Here is a 12,942-nt window from a genome sequence, read left to right as displayed (position 1 = left end):
CTAAAAGCAGGCGTTCATGGTGTGGCTAGGAATTATCTAAGTGAAATTAGCTAAGTTACCAGCACATTACAGAATTACTTTATTCTGCTGGTAACACCTGAAATATTGGCAGTATTTCTACTTCTGGTTTCCAGAATCTAAGAATTGTGAAGCAGAGATAATAGCAGGGACTGAGGACTGCTGGCCAATATAAATGTTTTGTGTCTGAGGTGCTTTTCCATTTGCTGTTGCTGCTGGTTGCAGAGAGATTTTTGATTAACTAGGACTTTTTTTTTTTTTTTTTTTCCTTTCAATAACTGTCTTCCTCATTAGGCCTGTTTTTGTGTGGCGATTCTTCCCTCCGTGCTTTTCAGGAGCTCAGTGATGTGGAAACTGATCCATCCAGGGCAGAATCGGGGACTATTTCTTACTCAGCAGACCTTATTTCCTCACTTAGATCTCAGCTGTAAGGAAATCACAAAGGCTGTCTCTGCCATGGTAATTTCAAGTTACACAAAAATACTATAACCACATATCTCTTAAAAAACCAGATCTAAATCAGTGCAGTCTCCAGCGGTCTTAAATGCAGGGGCCTTACCTGGGCTTAAGCGCAGCATAAACCTATGATTTCGAACTAAATAAACTTTGTCACGGCTTAAAGTAGCGTATTCTGGATAATGCATATTCAGTGCTGCCCATCGGTAAATTGATACAATTTTACGTAGTACCCAGCAAACCTCAAGTACATTGCAGTCGTTTTGCTGTAGTTTCTTCATCGAAAGGATTCGGTGTGGGCCTAAAGAACGATTCCCCTTCCTGTACTGCCAGGGTGACAGTTCGAAAAGTAATCTGTGAACAGATGCCTGGAGCTACCTCAAAAGCATTCCCCCTCCTCTCCCGTCCTTCTTTTTAACTCCGTAAGCCTTTTTGCTGCTTTTATTTTTTTTTATTTTTATTTTTTTAAATCCTTTATCTGATCACTTTGTAGCCCTGTAAAAGGTTGGTTGGTTTAAGGGCAAGAGCTGTAAAGCTGTTGTTGAATTTCTGAAGCCCTGGCCTAAGGCCTTGGTGATAATTAACATGTTTGTGTCGGTCCAGTGACCGGATCGCAGAGGGAAGGGTAACAGGGCAGGAGGAACGCTGGCCTGGCAAGGGGGAGAACGGAGCTACTGCTGCAATTCCTGCTGCGTTCCTAGGACCGGCAGGCTGGCTAAGATGTCATTGGGAAGCTGGCCAAGGAGGCAGGGAGATGTCTAGGGCTGGGTATTTAGGTAAAAAAAAAAAAAAAGTGATTCTGGTGCAAAAACAGCTCAGGGAAAAGTAAAGTGTTCACCTGGGGAGCTTCAATGTAACAATTTATATATAAAGTAAAGCCATTTGGCTAGTCCATTTCTATCACTGTTGACAGCAAAGCAGAGAGAGTAATCTGTGTTTTCTCTTACTGTCTTGAGCCTTGCGCTTATTTGTGAACCGTAAGGGTTGTGTAATGCTGGGTATGGAATGTGCCGGGGAAGCCTCTGCTGCGGTGGGTCACAGACAGATGTTTACACTGTAAAAGGCTCCATTTCAAACAGCTTCCCCGGAGAGGCCGAGGACTTCATAAGTTTGGAGATTGGTTTCCTTTTGCTTTTTTCTTTATCATGCCGTCAAAACACCAATGCGTGCAAATAGAGCGATGGTTTGGGGCTTGAACAAGAGCAGTTCAGTTCCTGACTTATGAATTTTAAAAATGACTGAATTTTCTACATTTGGCCATTCACAGTACTATTTCTTAAAGGACAGCAGATGCTGTCTACTGAGCTGCCCGCCCTGTGCCGCGTCCTGCCCGTGCTGTGTTTGACCAGCACGTGGCGTGGCAGGGAACACTGACCTTGCATTTGGAACGTTTGCCTGTGGACACTTCAGCTATCTTTTTTTCAGCTGTGCGTGCCAGAGCCTTGTCTAGAGGACAAAGGGGAGAAAAAAACCCCACGTCCTGAGGCTTGGGCTTGATATAAATTTCTTAAATATTTACAGAGAGCAAAAAGTCCAGTTGCATCAAAGTGGCTGGTCGGGCAGCAGCAGCAGCAGCACACTGCTCAGCTAATGGGGGGCTCGGTGGTTTGGAACGTCTCCCGTTGGGTTCCCTGGGCTGGGAGAGTTTTAGCGCTTGGCAGAAGTGAGTTACTTACATTGGCAGTTGATCCAAGAACCGGGGTTGACCTGGCAGCACAAAAGGGCCTGTTCCTGTGCTGGGGAGACGGCGAGTTGCCCCGTGCTTTGCTATAAAGGCTGTTAGGATGCCAGCTCTTTCTCTGAACTATTTAACTATTTAAAAATTCCTGGAATTTTTGTTGTTCCTGCTTTTTTCCTAACGTTTATTGTGTAATATATTGTGTTATTCCTTGACGTGCGGTATGGTTTGATGAGCTGAAGCTGGTAACTTGGCTTCATCCTCTTGGAATGCTAAATAGTTTTCCAGGAAACTTAAGCGTGATGACATCAGAGGAGCAAGAACAGCAATCTGTGGATACGCATCTTCTCAGACGGCTGTGTGTAAGCTGCTGTCCATATGGTTCTTGAGATTAATGTTTGTCTGTCTGGAAGTCAGTAAAAAGCTGTGACCTGTGACCGAGCAGCTTTTTCACCCTGTAAAACCTGAGGGGTCCTGGATATAGTCAGTGCTGGAGCGGGACAACGGCGTAACCTCAGTTTCTGGTTTTCCTCCTGAGGCCCATCGTAAAAGCGAGACGGGGGCAATGTTCGTATGGATTGAATTGTCTCTGTCGGTCTGGTTGTCCCATGTGGCCTAGAATGCAGCGATCTGTTTAACTAATGCAGGGAAAGTTTGGCATTACTCTGAAAAAATGCAGTAATTCTTGTATTAGCCTGAGTTCTAGCTGGCCTGGGGAGCTGCTGGATTCCGGCGTTGCTGCTGGCTGTCCAAGAGGAGGAAGAGGGTACAGAGACAGGCTTTAGCCTTTCCTCAGCTCACCAGGGTGGCTTTTAATAGGTAGGAAAGGAGGTGATGGCTCTAGCTAACCTTTCGGTGTCTGTTCTGCAGGGGATAATGTCACGCTGAAACTCGGCCAATTTGATAAGGCTGGAGGACTCTGTCAAGTGTTTGTGCCCCTTATGGAAATACTGGGCTCTGAGAAGTTTTAAGGACCTTCCACCCAGTAACACTCCAGGCCTGGAAATATTTGAAGTTTTGCAAAAGGGATTTAACGCTTCCTGTGCTGTGCTTTGATTTCTGCTGCCTCAGTTGTCTGAAAAGGCTGATTAGGAAACAGATGGGTTTCATCTTCTTTTGTGCTATTATTTACCATCCGTGATGTAAATTCAGAGGCTTTACATGGTGTAAGGAAGAACATCCATCATCTGGCCTTAAATAGGTGTAGAGATGTTTACAAGTTGCTCCGGGGATTCCTTGGGTAGGAAATCAGGCTGCTGGGCATGTAGCCATGGCACGAAGGGAAGCGGTGCCTGTCGTGGGCAGGAGTCGGCCGTTCTCCCCAGCCCCAAGGGGAGGGGAAAGCCTGTTCCTAGCCCCAGTCTAGTCCCAGTGCCAGCTCAGGGAGGATCACCTGTTAGCAATGGGTAAAAGGAGAAATAAGTAGCTTGGTGGGACGCTGCCAGTGGGGCCTTCACGGAGATGGAAGTGTCTTGGTGACGAACTTCAAAGCCTGCCATGCAGCTGGTGAGGGGAGCTCTTAATCCCATTAGGCTTTAAGATCAGAGCATCAGCAGCTCCATTTTGTGAAAGGTTGGATGTTATTACTCTTTCAGAACACATCTGTTGGATAAAAGCCCTTCTGTCTTAGGTAGAGACCTCCCTAATGAGCACGTGGAACTTGATTAAGGTGTCAGGAAGAGCTAAATGCTGAGCTGGTCCCGCCATTGCAGCTCTGAGTAGATGCAGAAAAGCAACTTTATGAGTTTCCAAGAAGGGGAGAGGCATAGCCTGGGAAGTCTGTGTGCTCCAGGGCCAGCATCAACTTGAGAAAGGAATTCCAGACTTCAATTTTGGGTGCTTGAATTTCACTTCAACACTTCTATTTGCTCTGTCCTTCAACCCAAACTAAGGGAATGAGTGCCTGGTTCCCCGCTGCGGTAGCCAGCCACCGGCAACACAAGCCTTGCTCTGGTTTAGTTACATGTGCTGATGCAGATCTGGTGCTGTGCAGCACGCGCATTCAACTCCTCAGGCTTGTTTTGGCATGCCACATACAGCTTTTTGCTGTTTTATTGCGGAATCTGTTTGACACAATGCTGGGATGTGGGTAGAAATGTCGGCGGTGCTGCTCGGGGAGGTTCTGTAACTCTGGGAGGCGGAGGACTTGTTAAAGCAGGTTCTGGGTGCTTTGGAAACTTGGCCTTGGTTTCTGAGAGGCCACCTGCGGTTTGTGTGCCTCCTTTGACGAAGTGGAGATTGAGTCGATGCTATAGCGATTTCCTTCTGGGTTTTTTTTTGATCTAGGAGAGGTTTGGGAGCGGTGAGCAGGAGCAGCGTGGGGTTTGGAAAGCAGCCCGTCGTGAGTCCATGCCCTCTGGCTGAGGCTGAAGTTTCCCGCACCTGACGGCTGGTTTGTGAGCATGGGGGGGTGGCTGTGCCTTGGGTTCTCATGCTCTCAGTTCACTGAAGGTATAGAGCCCCTCGGTGGGGTGTCCCGAGAAGCTGACAGTGCCCACAAAGCAGAGGCTTAGATTTTATAATGGTACAGGATTTTGGTACCCGTAACTTATAGCCAGAGGTGAACTGTGTTCACAGCAAAGAGGCCACTGCAAAACAGGACTGGAATTTCTGGTCGCAGCGTGGTGAGATGATGAGTATTTGGCAGGAATCCCTGGAAAGCTGAAGAGCTCCACCATGAATCGTTGTTGGCATGGCAGCCCCGAGTCAGCTCGGCTGTGGGCAGTGAGGTTGTTCTTCCAGGAAGGGAAAGGACACACCTTTTATGAGTTAAGGGGTGGTGGGAGTGTTCCTGCCCGTGGTTTGCCTGCTGCAGGTCAGTCTTGTACCTAAACTGAAGGTCTGCGTTCGTGCTTGAGTCACGGCGAAGGGCAGCGACAAGAGAAGCTTCTTTTAAGTCACAATTTCTGTCTGGGCTGTCCTGCCTCGCTGCACGCGGGGCAGCAGCAAGTGCAAGACCAAAACGCTGGGGTGTTTTGCAGTCAGGGTGCGCTGGAGCTGCGTGACTTGGTTACGAAGGCGTGAGCTGGTTGCAGCTTGATTGTTGTTAGCCGCTGATGTTATCTTAGCCCAGCAGCAAAGCAGTGTTCCTCGCCTGCCTCTGTAGGAAAACCTGACTCTGCCACCTGCCTAAGTAGCAGGGGGTTTGTAGCAGCCTGGGCTTATCGGGTTTTGGGCATTTGTTGTTGTTTCTGGCCTTTGTTTTGGTTAATTGTGGTCTCCTTTCTGACTCAAAGAGAGGCTGAATGGGACACACCAAGTGGTTTTTGGAGGCTGACCACTGCTCAGTCACCAAGTCTGCAGGGACATGCACCGTCCTTTCAGGCTGTGCGCCGTACGCTGAAAGCTCCCTGCCTCTCAGCTGCTTTCCTCAGGCTCCTGAACCTACACGTGTATAATCAGATGAAAAGTCCTTTCCTTTGCCGTGCCTGAAGAGCCAGACTGGTGAACTTTAGCTCTTAACGTTGGTGATGTCAGCAAAATCCTGTGTCTGGCTTCTGTGCAAGTCGGCACTGCCCTGAGAGCACTGATTGGAATGGAAGTGTCCAGGTGTTCCCATCACACTGCGTGTTCCCTGCCAGCTGTGCCAGGAGGGGGAAGGGGATAACCCCTATCGATTCAGTTATAAGGGAACAATCCTTATGGATTCAGTTCCCACTGTCCTTAGGTAACAAAGGGCAGGGACTTGACCTGATTAGGCAAATAGCCTGAGCCTGCTAAACTGATGTCCGAAGGCTTCTCTGCACTCCCACGTGGTTAAATTGTTGGGATGAAATATTTTACAAGTTTGCTTTGGGTGCTCAGAGCTCTGCCGCCTGAGCAGAGGGGGGATTGCTGCTCGCTCTTCTGTAGTCCCGTGGCTTTTTCCGTGCTGAGGTTGCAAAGCCAGTTTGCCATCTCCTCCCCCAGAGGTTTTTCTCCCTTCTCGCCCACCCTCCTGGGGCTGGATGCGGGTTCTTCTAATCACACACAGATTCACCTCAATGCAAAAATCGGGCTAGCTTCCGTCCTCTGTTTTTAGAGTTTGATATATCTCTAATGCCTAATAACTTGAGCTAGGGGGAATTGTTTTCTTCCTTTGTGGATGTCAGTGTGGTCTCATCCATGGAATGCTTTAGAGTCCGGGGTTTGCAGTGAGAGGAGGAGGAGGGGGAAGATGAAGCTGTTTTATCTCAGCATCTCTTACCACATACTCCTGCACTCAAGTACCTAGCAACCCACTAAACATCACATTTTCTTCATATGGCTGTTCTCCAAAGCGCTGCTTGCAGTTCATTTGGATGACTAGTTATGAGTTAATCTTGCAGTTCATAATTAAAAAAAATATGTTTAAAAATAAGTGAAGAGTTTGGTCTTAGTTCGCTCACCAGCGAGCTGCTGTCTGACTGCAGAGATGCTGAAACCATCCGCGGAATGTAACTCGCCGTGGCAGCGATGCAGACGGAGCGAGAGCTGTTTTCTGAATAATGACTTCTTATCATCATCATCACTAATCTTTACATTTGGGACCAGTGCTGGTGACGTGTATTTCTGCAAGTTGAAAAAAGGGGCAGCAGATCAGCTGAGCGAGGGCGCGGGTCTGAGAAACTGGACTTCAGCAGCGAGCCTGGTTTCTCCCCTGGTTGCTTCCTAATTAAAGCAAGGCTAGAGGTTATGACAAGGGAAGAGGTGCTAATGGGGCAGTTTCTTCTACTCTGTTCTGGACAAATGACTTCAATCATTGAGCTCAGGTGTCTGTGTGAAGCGCTAACGGGCCTTCTGGTGCAGCCAGCAGGAAGGGCCTGCTGGTGACAGTGCTGCTGGTGACAGTGCTGCTGGTGACAGTGCTGCTGGTGACAGTGCTGCTGGTGACAGTGCTGCTGGTGTGTGCTGAAGACGGCTATAAATAATAGGTCGGGAAGAGCTGCAGTCGCAGATAACAGCGAGCGCTGAACTGGGTCCTGACAGCCTCAGCCCAGCGGCGGGGAGCGGAGCTCGGCTTGGTGAGAACAACACTACCATAGTAGGAAGCAGCCACCAGCAGCTCAGCCCCACGTATTAATGCATCCTCCACCGCCTTCGAGTTCAGCTGAACGATGGAATTCAACCCTAGTATTTTTAAACCTCAGGCTGTTGTGTTTGAAGGGTCTCAGACGTGGCACCTCCTTTGGATAACGCAGTTTGGCAGCAGCGCGCTGGTATCGGGGGCTGGAGGTTAAGAGGCATTACACTTAATTCACAACACATTACTGAAGTGGGGTGTTTAGAGCGGCTCCCCCTCCTCTTACTGCAGCCAAGACTTAGTTGATGGGCTTTGGAGCAGAGCATTACAGGACAGTTGGAAAATCCAGCTTTTACCCTTGGAGTGCTTTAGCCTTGCCTAACGCTTGACACAGACTCTTGCCCCGTGGGCTCCCGGCAGAATAGCCGGTGGTGGAAGTACAGCCCCTAGAATAAGCGGTAACTGAGCACGGCGCTCCCAGCAGGCTACTGCGCAGCTGGGTAACCTTCCTACGGACGGGGGAAGAGACCAGCAGCTACTTCAGGCTGGGGCAATTTAGAAAATAGAAAAGGACAAAAAAAAAAAAAAATGTAGTTGGGAAAGAAATGTTTATTTTAAGTTTCTCAGAGGGAGTTTACAAACAATGGAGCATTTTAAAAAAAATTGAGTGATCGAAGTAGTTGACAGTGTCCCTTAAACACACACAAAAGCCCCTGGAGAGAGGAAATCACACACCAGCGAGGAGGTCAGTGCTGCCGGAGGAGCAGCTGGCATCTGCATAGTTCTAGGAGGAAAGATTGCAATGGTGTTGGTGCTAGTGAGTGTCATCCTGGCATTAATGTAAGAGCGCGCTGAAGTACGTATGCATGTACCTGCAGAAAACAAAGTGCATAAAATAACACGCAAAGTATGTATTGTAGAATAAATTTATTTACCTGATACAAATGAAACTAGGTGTGATGCTTCTTACTGTCAGCATGTAAATAGACGATCGATCTTATTTACAACTTCTAAAGGTCACACATGCAGCTGTGGTAACTGGCTACGTCGGTTGTTGCTTTTTAGATAAATGCATCACAATATTTTGTATTGCACCAACATCTGTCTTACTGCCTTAGATTTAAATAAGTTACATTACAGTGCAAAATAGGTTGATTTGCACACATGATAAAAAAATCCAAAGTTATGAACTGGAGGCTTACGGTTTAACATTCATCTGTAATCTCGTCAATGAATTTTATAAATAGGGTAGCATTGTACATAAGCTGTTAGAGAGTAGTATGTTCGGATGATACAATACAGAGAAAGAGTTGTCTACAACCGAAGGCATGCATTATTTTGATATTGTACATTTTAGAAACTGACATTTTACATACAGAAATATGGAAAATTGGCTGACAGCTCCGCGATTCTTGTTCAAGGATAAACAAACTCTTCTCCATGCAGCACAGAAACCAAACTTCTCTGGAGAGAGTTCCCAATTCGGTAAGCTATATTGCACGTTTGTACATCTGTATAATGAAGTCCTAATGGTACCACACATTTCTTCCACAGAGAACACAATGAGTTTTGTTTTAGGGAAAGCAAAGAATCTTTACACATGATACATGCAGAAGTTTTGGTAGATGTGTTGCTAAAAACACATGCACGCAACAAAACAACCTTACATTTCTGCAAAATTGTTTAGGAAGCGATTACTCCAGTATTGCTGAAAAGGAAAGAAAGAAAAGGCATCAGTTAATGAAAGGATGAATGCCGAGTACCATTATACAAGCAAGACTAAGATCAACAGTGACAGAAGAAAGAATGTTAAGTTTGATAACTGGCTGCTCTGCTATGGAAGGGACACTCTCAGGTTACTTTTTATTCCTAAAGCCTGGAATCCTCTGGATTATGACTCAGCTCTTCTGAGTGCAGCAGAGCTCCCTTTATCAGCAAAGCCAGCACTTCCTACAGAAGACTGCAGGGAAAAGAATTAAGACGTGTTTAGATAGCTTTTGCCTTTCCCTGCCTGGCTAGTGGCAACAGACAAGTCTCTCTGACTTGTCATTTTTCCTTTCGAGCTCCACACTGCAGCGGCTGAGCTCAGGTTTTGCAGAACTTTCAGGGTGTTTTTCTAACCAGCCAAGGCGTTACATTGCAAGTTTGGCCCCCAAGTGACCTAACAATGTCCCTTTTCCAAGTAAGTTACGCAGCTTATTCTGGGAAGCAGTAGGAAAGCTTTGAAGAAGTCATTAAACTCCACAGATTAATGCGTAGGCAAAGGGTAGAGTACAACGTAATAAAGCTACTACTGTACTTTACCCCTAAAATACAGCGTAAGGTTAGCCTTGCGTCTAGGAGGGAAAAACAGTGTACTCTGAGTCCCTAGGACTTGATGGTGGCTCTTCAAAACGCTGCTTCAGCTCTATAAAATTTAGGCTTTCCTGCTAAGATTTGAAAATGCATAGTAATGTAATTAAGGATGTAATTAGCAGAGATTAGGGAAACAGTTAATGGTTAGAAGTGCGAAAAAGTAAACAAGACAGGTGCAAGAGACAGACAACTTCGTATCAGTTTTACCTCCCTTCATCTCAGCACATTCAACCATCTTTAAGCTGTTTACCATGTACGTTCTGTGCATCGGCTGTGTTCTGGGAACCGTGACAGAGGACTGCTGTACTGCATTTTATCATCAGATTAAAAACTCATTTTCTAACCATTAGCCTTTCTCCAAAATGGCCTCCCTACAAAGATAAGCCTCGTAGCATTTTGACGGATTGCTGTATTTTTTTTCCTGCAGCCTCTTTTCATCCTTTATTTGCAATACTACTTTGGGAAACCAAGTATGAACTATTTTTATTGCTTGGATGCCAGCAAAAAGGAGCAGCTCGTTGTGTAGCTCACAAACGGCACTTTGAATCACTCACATTTGAAAGCAGAGAGGGCCCGAGGCACTACAAAGATTAAAAAAGCCCCTGTCTCCAGTGTCTGACTGCAGCTGCCTGACCATGCTCGTCGCTGGGATTGGGACCAGGCTAGAGAACGCTGCCTTCAGGAGGAGCTGCTCATACCAAACCCCGCTGGTTTCCTAGGATAAGCTGGTACCCTTCCCGCTGTTCCTAGCACAGAGTAGCATCGATCACACAGAGTCACAGAATGGTTCGGAGTGGAAGGGACCTTAAAGGCCACCCAGTGGCACCCCCTGCCCTGGGCAGGGACACCTCCCACCAGCCCAGGTTGCTCCAAGCCCCGTCCAACCTGGCCTTGAACCCCTCCAGGGATGGGGCAGCCACAGCTTCTCTGGGCAGCCTGGGCCTCACACACCTCTCACACTAGAAAAGCAGCAGTGGTACGTGAGGACACTACTGAGGAATCCAGAAACAGTGGAGACGGAAATGCTCAGTGAGAGGAGAGCAAGGGGATACAAAAAGTATAAAGTTATTATTTTCTAAAAATGCAGTGGGAGATAAAGCCTGGGTAACTTTTGAGTTATTTCTGCTTAAATAAGTGCTTCCATTTATATATTCACAGGGCTAATGCATTAAAATAGGAGTTACCTGTTTCTATCCCCAGATGACCCTACTACAGTGAAGAAGTTGGAGAGGAAATATGTTGGGAACAAAGAAATTAAGCACGAGTTTCAACTTTGAGATGATGGCAAGTAAATCTATTCTAAATTGGGAAGTCTTCTCTCCTTGGCCTCTCTAGATGAAAGGACCGATAGCTAAAGAATGGCAGGATCTACACAATTAAGGATAATAATATTAGTTAACATTTTTTCTTGCAGTGCGTTACTAACCTTGCCCTGTATTTCTGTAATGGAGAACCCAAGCCATCAGCTGCCTTGTGCTGTTCTAATGCCAGAGCACGCTCCAGCAGCCTCCCAGGGCCTGCTCAGCTGGAGAAGGGTTCAGAGCAGATGCCCAGCTCCAAGATGACACGGGCGCTCACAGCAGACAGGGGGTTCAGGGCAGGGTGCGTCACTGGCGGGTGCTTCACTGCCTGGGAGGAACCTCGTGCTAGGTCTTAACATTTGGCCAGTGCAGACCACACAAAGCTGGTATTTACCACGTAGCGGTAACAGAAGCACCAAAAGCATAGCAACAGCTGCCATTGAACCTGAGGTGAGTCAGCACTGATCATAGAGAACCCTCTTGCTCCATTTCTACAGGAAAACTTGGACAGCAAGACTGGGAGAAATAAAAGAAAACCAGGGTGTATTAAGATTCCTTGGGCTCTTTAGGCGGAGCTTACAAAACCTGACTGTTCCCATAACCTCGGGAGCCTGTAGGGATGAACACCACACCATTTACCTGCCAGTCATCCAGCTTTCAAAGGCAAACTCCAAGCAACACAAGAAAGCCCTAAATGCGAGTGTCCCGAGACATCCGATATGAATGAGCTCTCAGATGTCAGCATTGAAATCCATGACACAAGCAGTGAGATTCATCTTCAACAGAGACAGAGAGCCAACAAAGAAGTCGTTGAAGACTGAATTCTACTTATCAACAGTCATTTTCCCCTTCAGCTTCTTAGGGAAAAAGGGGGTGTACAGCAAGATTATTTAGCATCATAGACAGGAATGGGACAAGAAGCAGCGTCATTCGTGGTGACAGATACACGGTCTAAAAAAGCCCACCAACGTGGTGCTCTGGAGGTTCACACAGAACCGATGTTCAAAGATTCAGTCACATTCCTGCCCTGGAAGAAGTCTGTCCATTATGTTAGGAGCACACAGAACTAACTTGCTAGTATTTGTTTCTAACAAACAACGTACTTGTACATATTTTGATCTCAACTACCTATTTCCTGTTTCAAGAAAGAGGGACGAGTCTCATATTGCTCATTTATTATTGACAGCGCAAATGGCTGGTGCTGGCCATTGGGTTAGTGGTATGCAAAACCTTAGTTTGCCAAAGACAGGTTCTTCCACACTGAAGAGGGCATTCAACGGGATTTAAATGCTGACAGTTCAGCAAGACACCTACTACATCATCAGGTCCAGCTCCCCGACCTGACTCACTTCAGCATCAACTTAAACAAGTCAAAGTCTATGGAAAGAGCGAGTATTCACAACGCAGTGGAACTGCGGATAGGGTCTGTGTTTTTGGGGGTTAGCAGCTATATTTGAAAGCTTGAAACCTAGAGAATTATCTGTGCTCACTGGATTCCAGCTGGCACCAACAGAACATAGCTTTTAACTATCATTCTCCTCTATGAGGAATCAGAAAGCTGTCTGCATTTGGTTATTAAAGCGGACTGAGCCAGCACAAGATCACACAGCACCTGCTGCTCTAGAGAGACATAATGACCCCGGTACAATTTTCAAAGACTATCCTGTTAAGCTGAGAGTGTTCTTTCATCTCTTTGTTTGACCACTCTAAAAAGCGTTTCCACTCACTGGAAACAACACGCTGTTTTTGCGAAGGGGAGCGCCAGCACTTTAAGTGCTGCGGAGAGCAGAGCCTAGGGAAGGGTGGTCAGCTCAGAGGGACATCCCCTATTTCAGAGTAGGAAAAAGCTTTGGAGTAAACCAGCACCTGACCACAAGTACCAGAGTGTTTGGGACACTAAACATTCATGTGAACAGCTGTCAGCGTCTTAAGTTACAGATTTGTCCAATTTTATCTCAAACTTAAGACCAAACGCTGTAAGATCTTGGGGCACTAAGGCTCCTGGGTGCTATAAAACAAGACCCTAAAAATACACTAAACCAAAAGCAAGTGCTTTGCCTTTGGAATCAGTAATTTGAGCTTCAGACCACAAAACAAGAGCCTAAAGTGGTGATAATAATGTAGCACAGCAGAGTTTGACAAAACACAGCATG

The 12,942-nt window shown here is 46.6% G+C and overlaps 1 protein-coding gene across 1 annotated transcript in view; it reads right to left on the bottom strand.

Moving 5' to 3' along the window:
* Nucleotides 1–7,710: 7,710 nt before the first annotated feature.
* ATP2A2 (ATPase sarcoplasmic/endoplasmic reticulum Ca2+ transporting 2) overlaps nt 7,711–12,942 on the bottom strand; it is a 49,225-nt gene continuing 43,993 nt past the window's right edge. The window contains exon 21 of the mRNA XM_054219183.1: nt 7,711–8,841. Within this exon, the coding sequence (XP_054075158.1) occupies nt 8,828–8,841 (14 nt within the window). The 3' untranslated portion in view covers nt 7,711–8,827. The remainder of the gene's footprint in view (nt 8,842–12,942) is intronic.

This window comes from Rissa tridactyla, chromosome 13 (genome assembly GCF_028500815.1).
Source record: "Rissa tridactyla isolate bRisTri1 chromosome 13, bRisTri1.patW.cur.20221130, whole genome shotgun sequence".
Taxonomy (NCBI): domain Eukaryota; kingdom Metazoa; phylum Chordata; class Aves; order Charadriiformes; family Laridae; genus Rissa; species Rissa tridactyla.
Note: the sequence above shows the minus strand (reverse complement) of the source record. Positions and strands in the feature narration are given on the sequence as shown.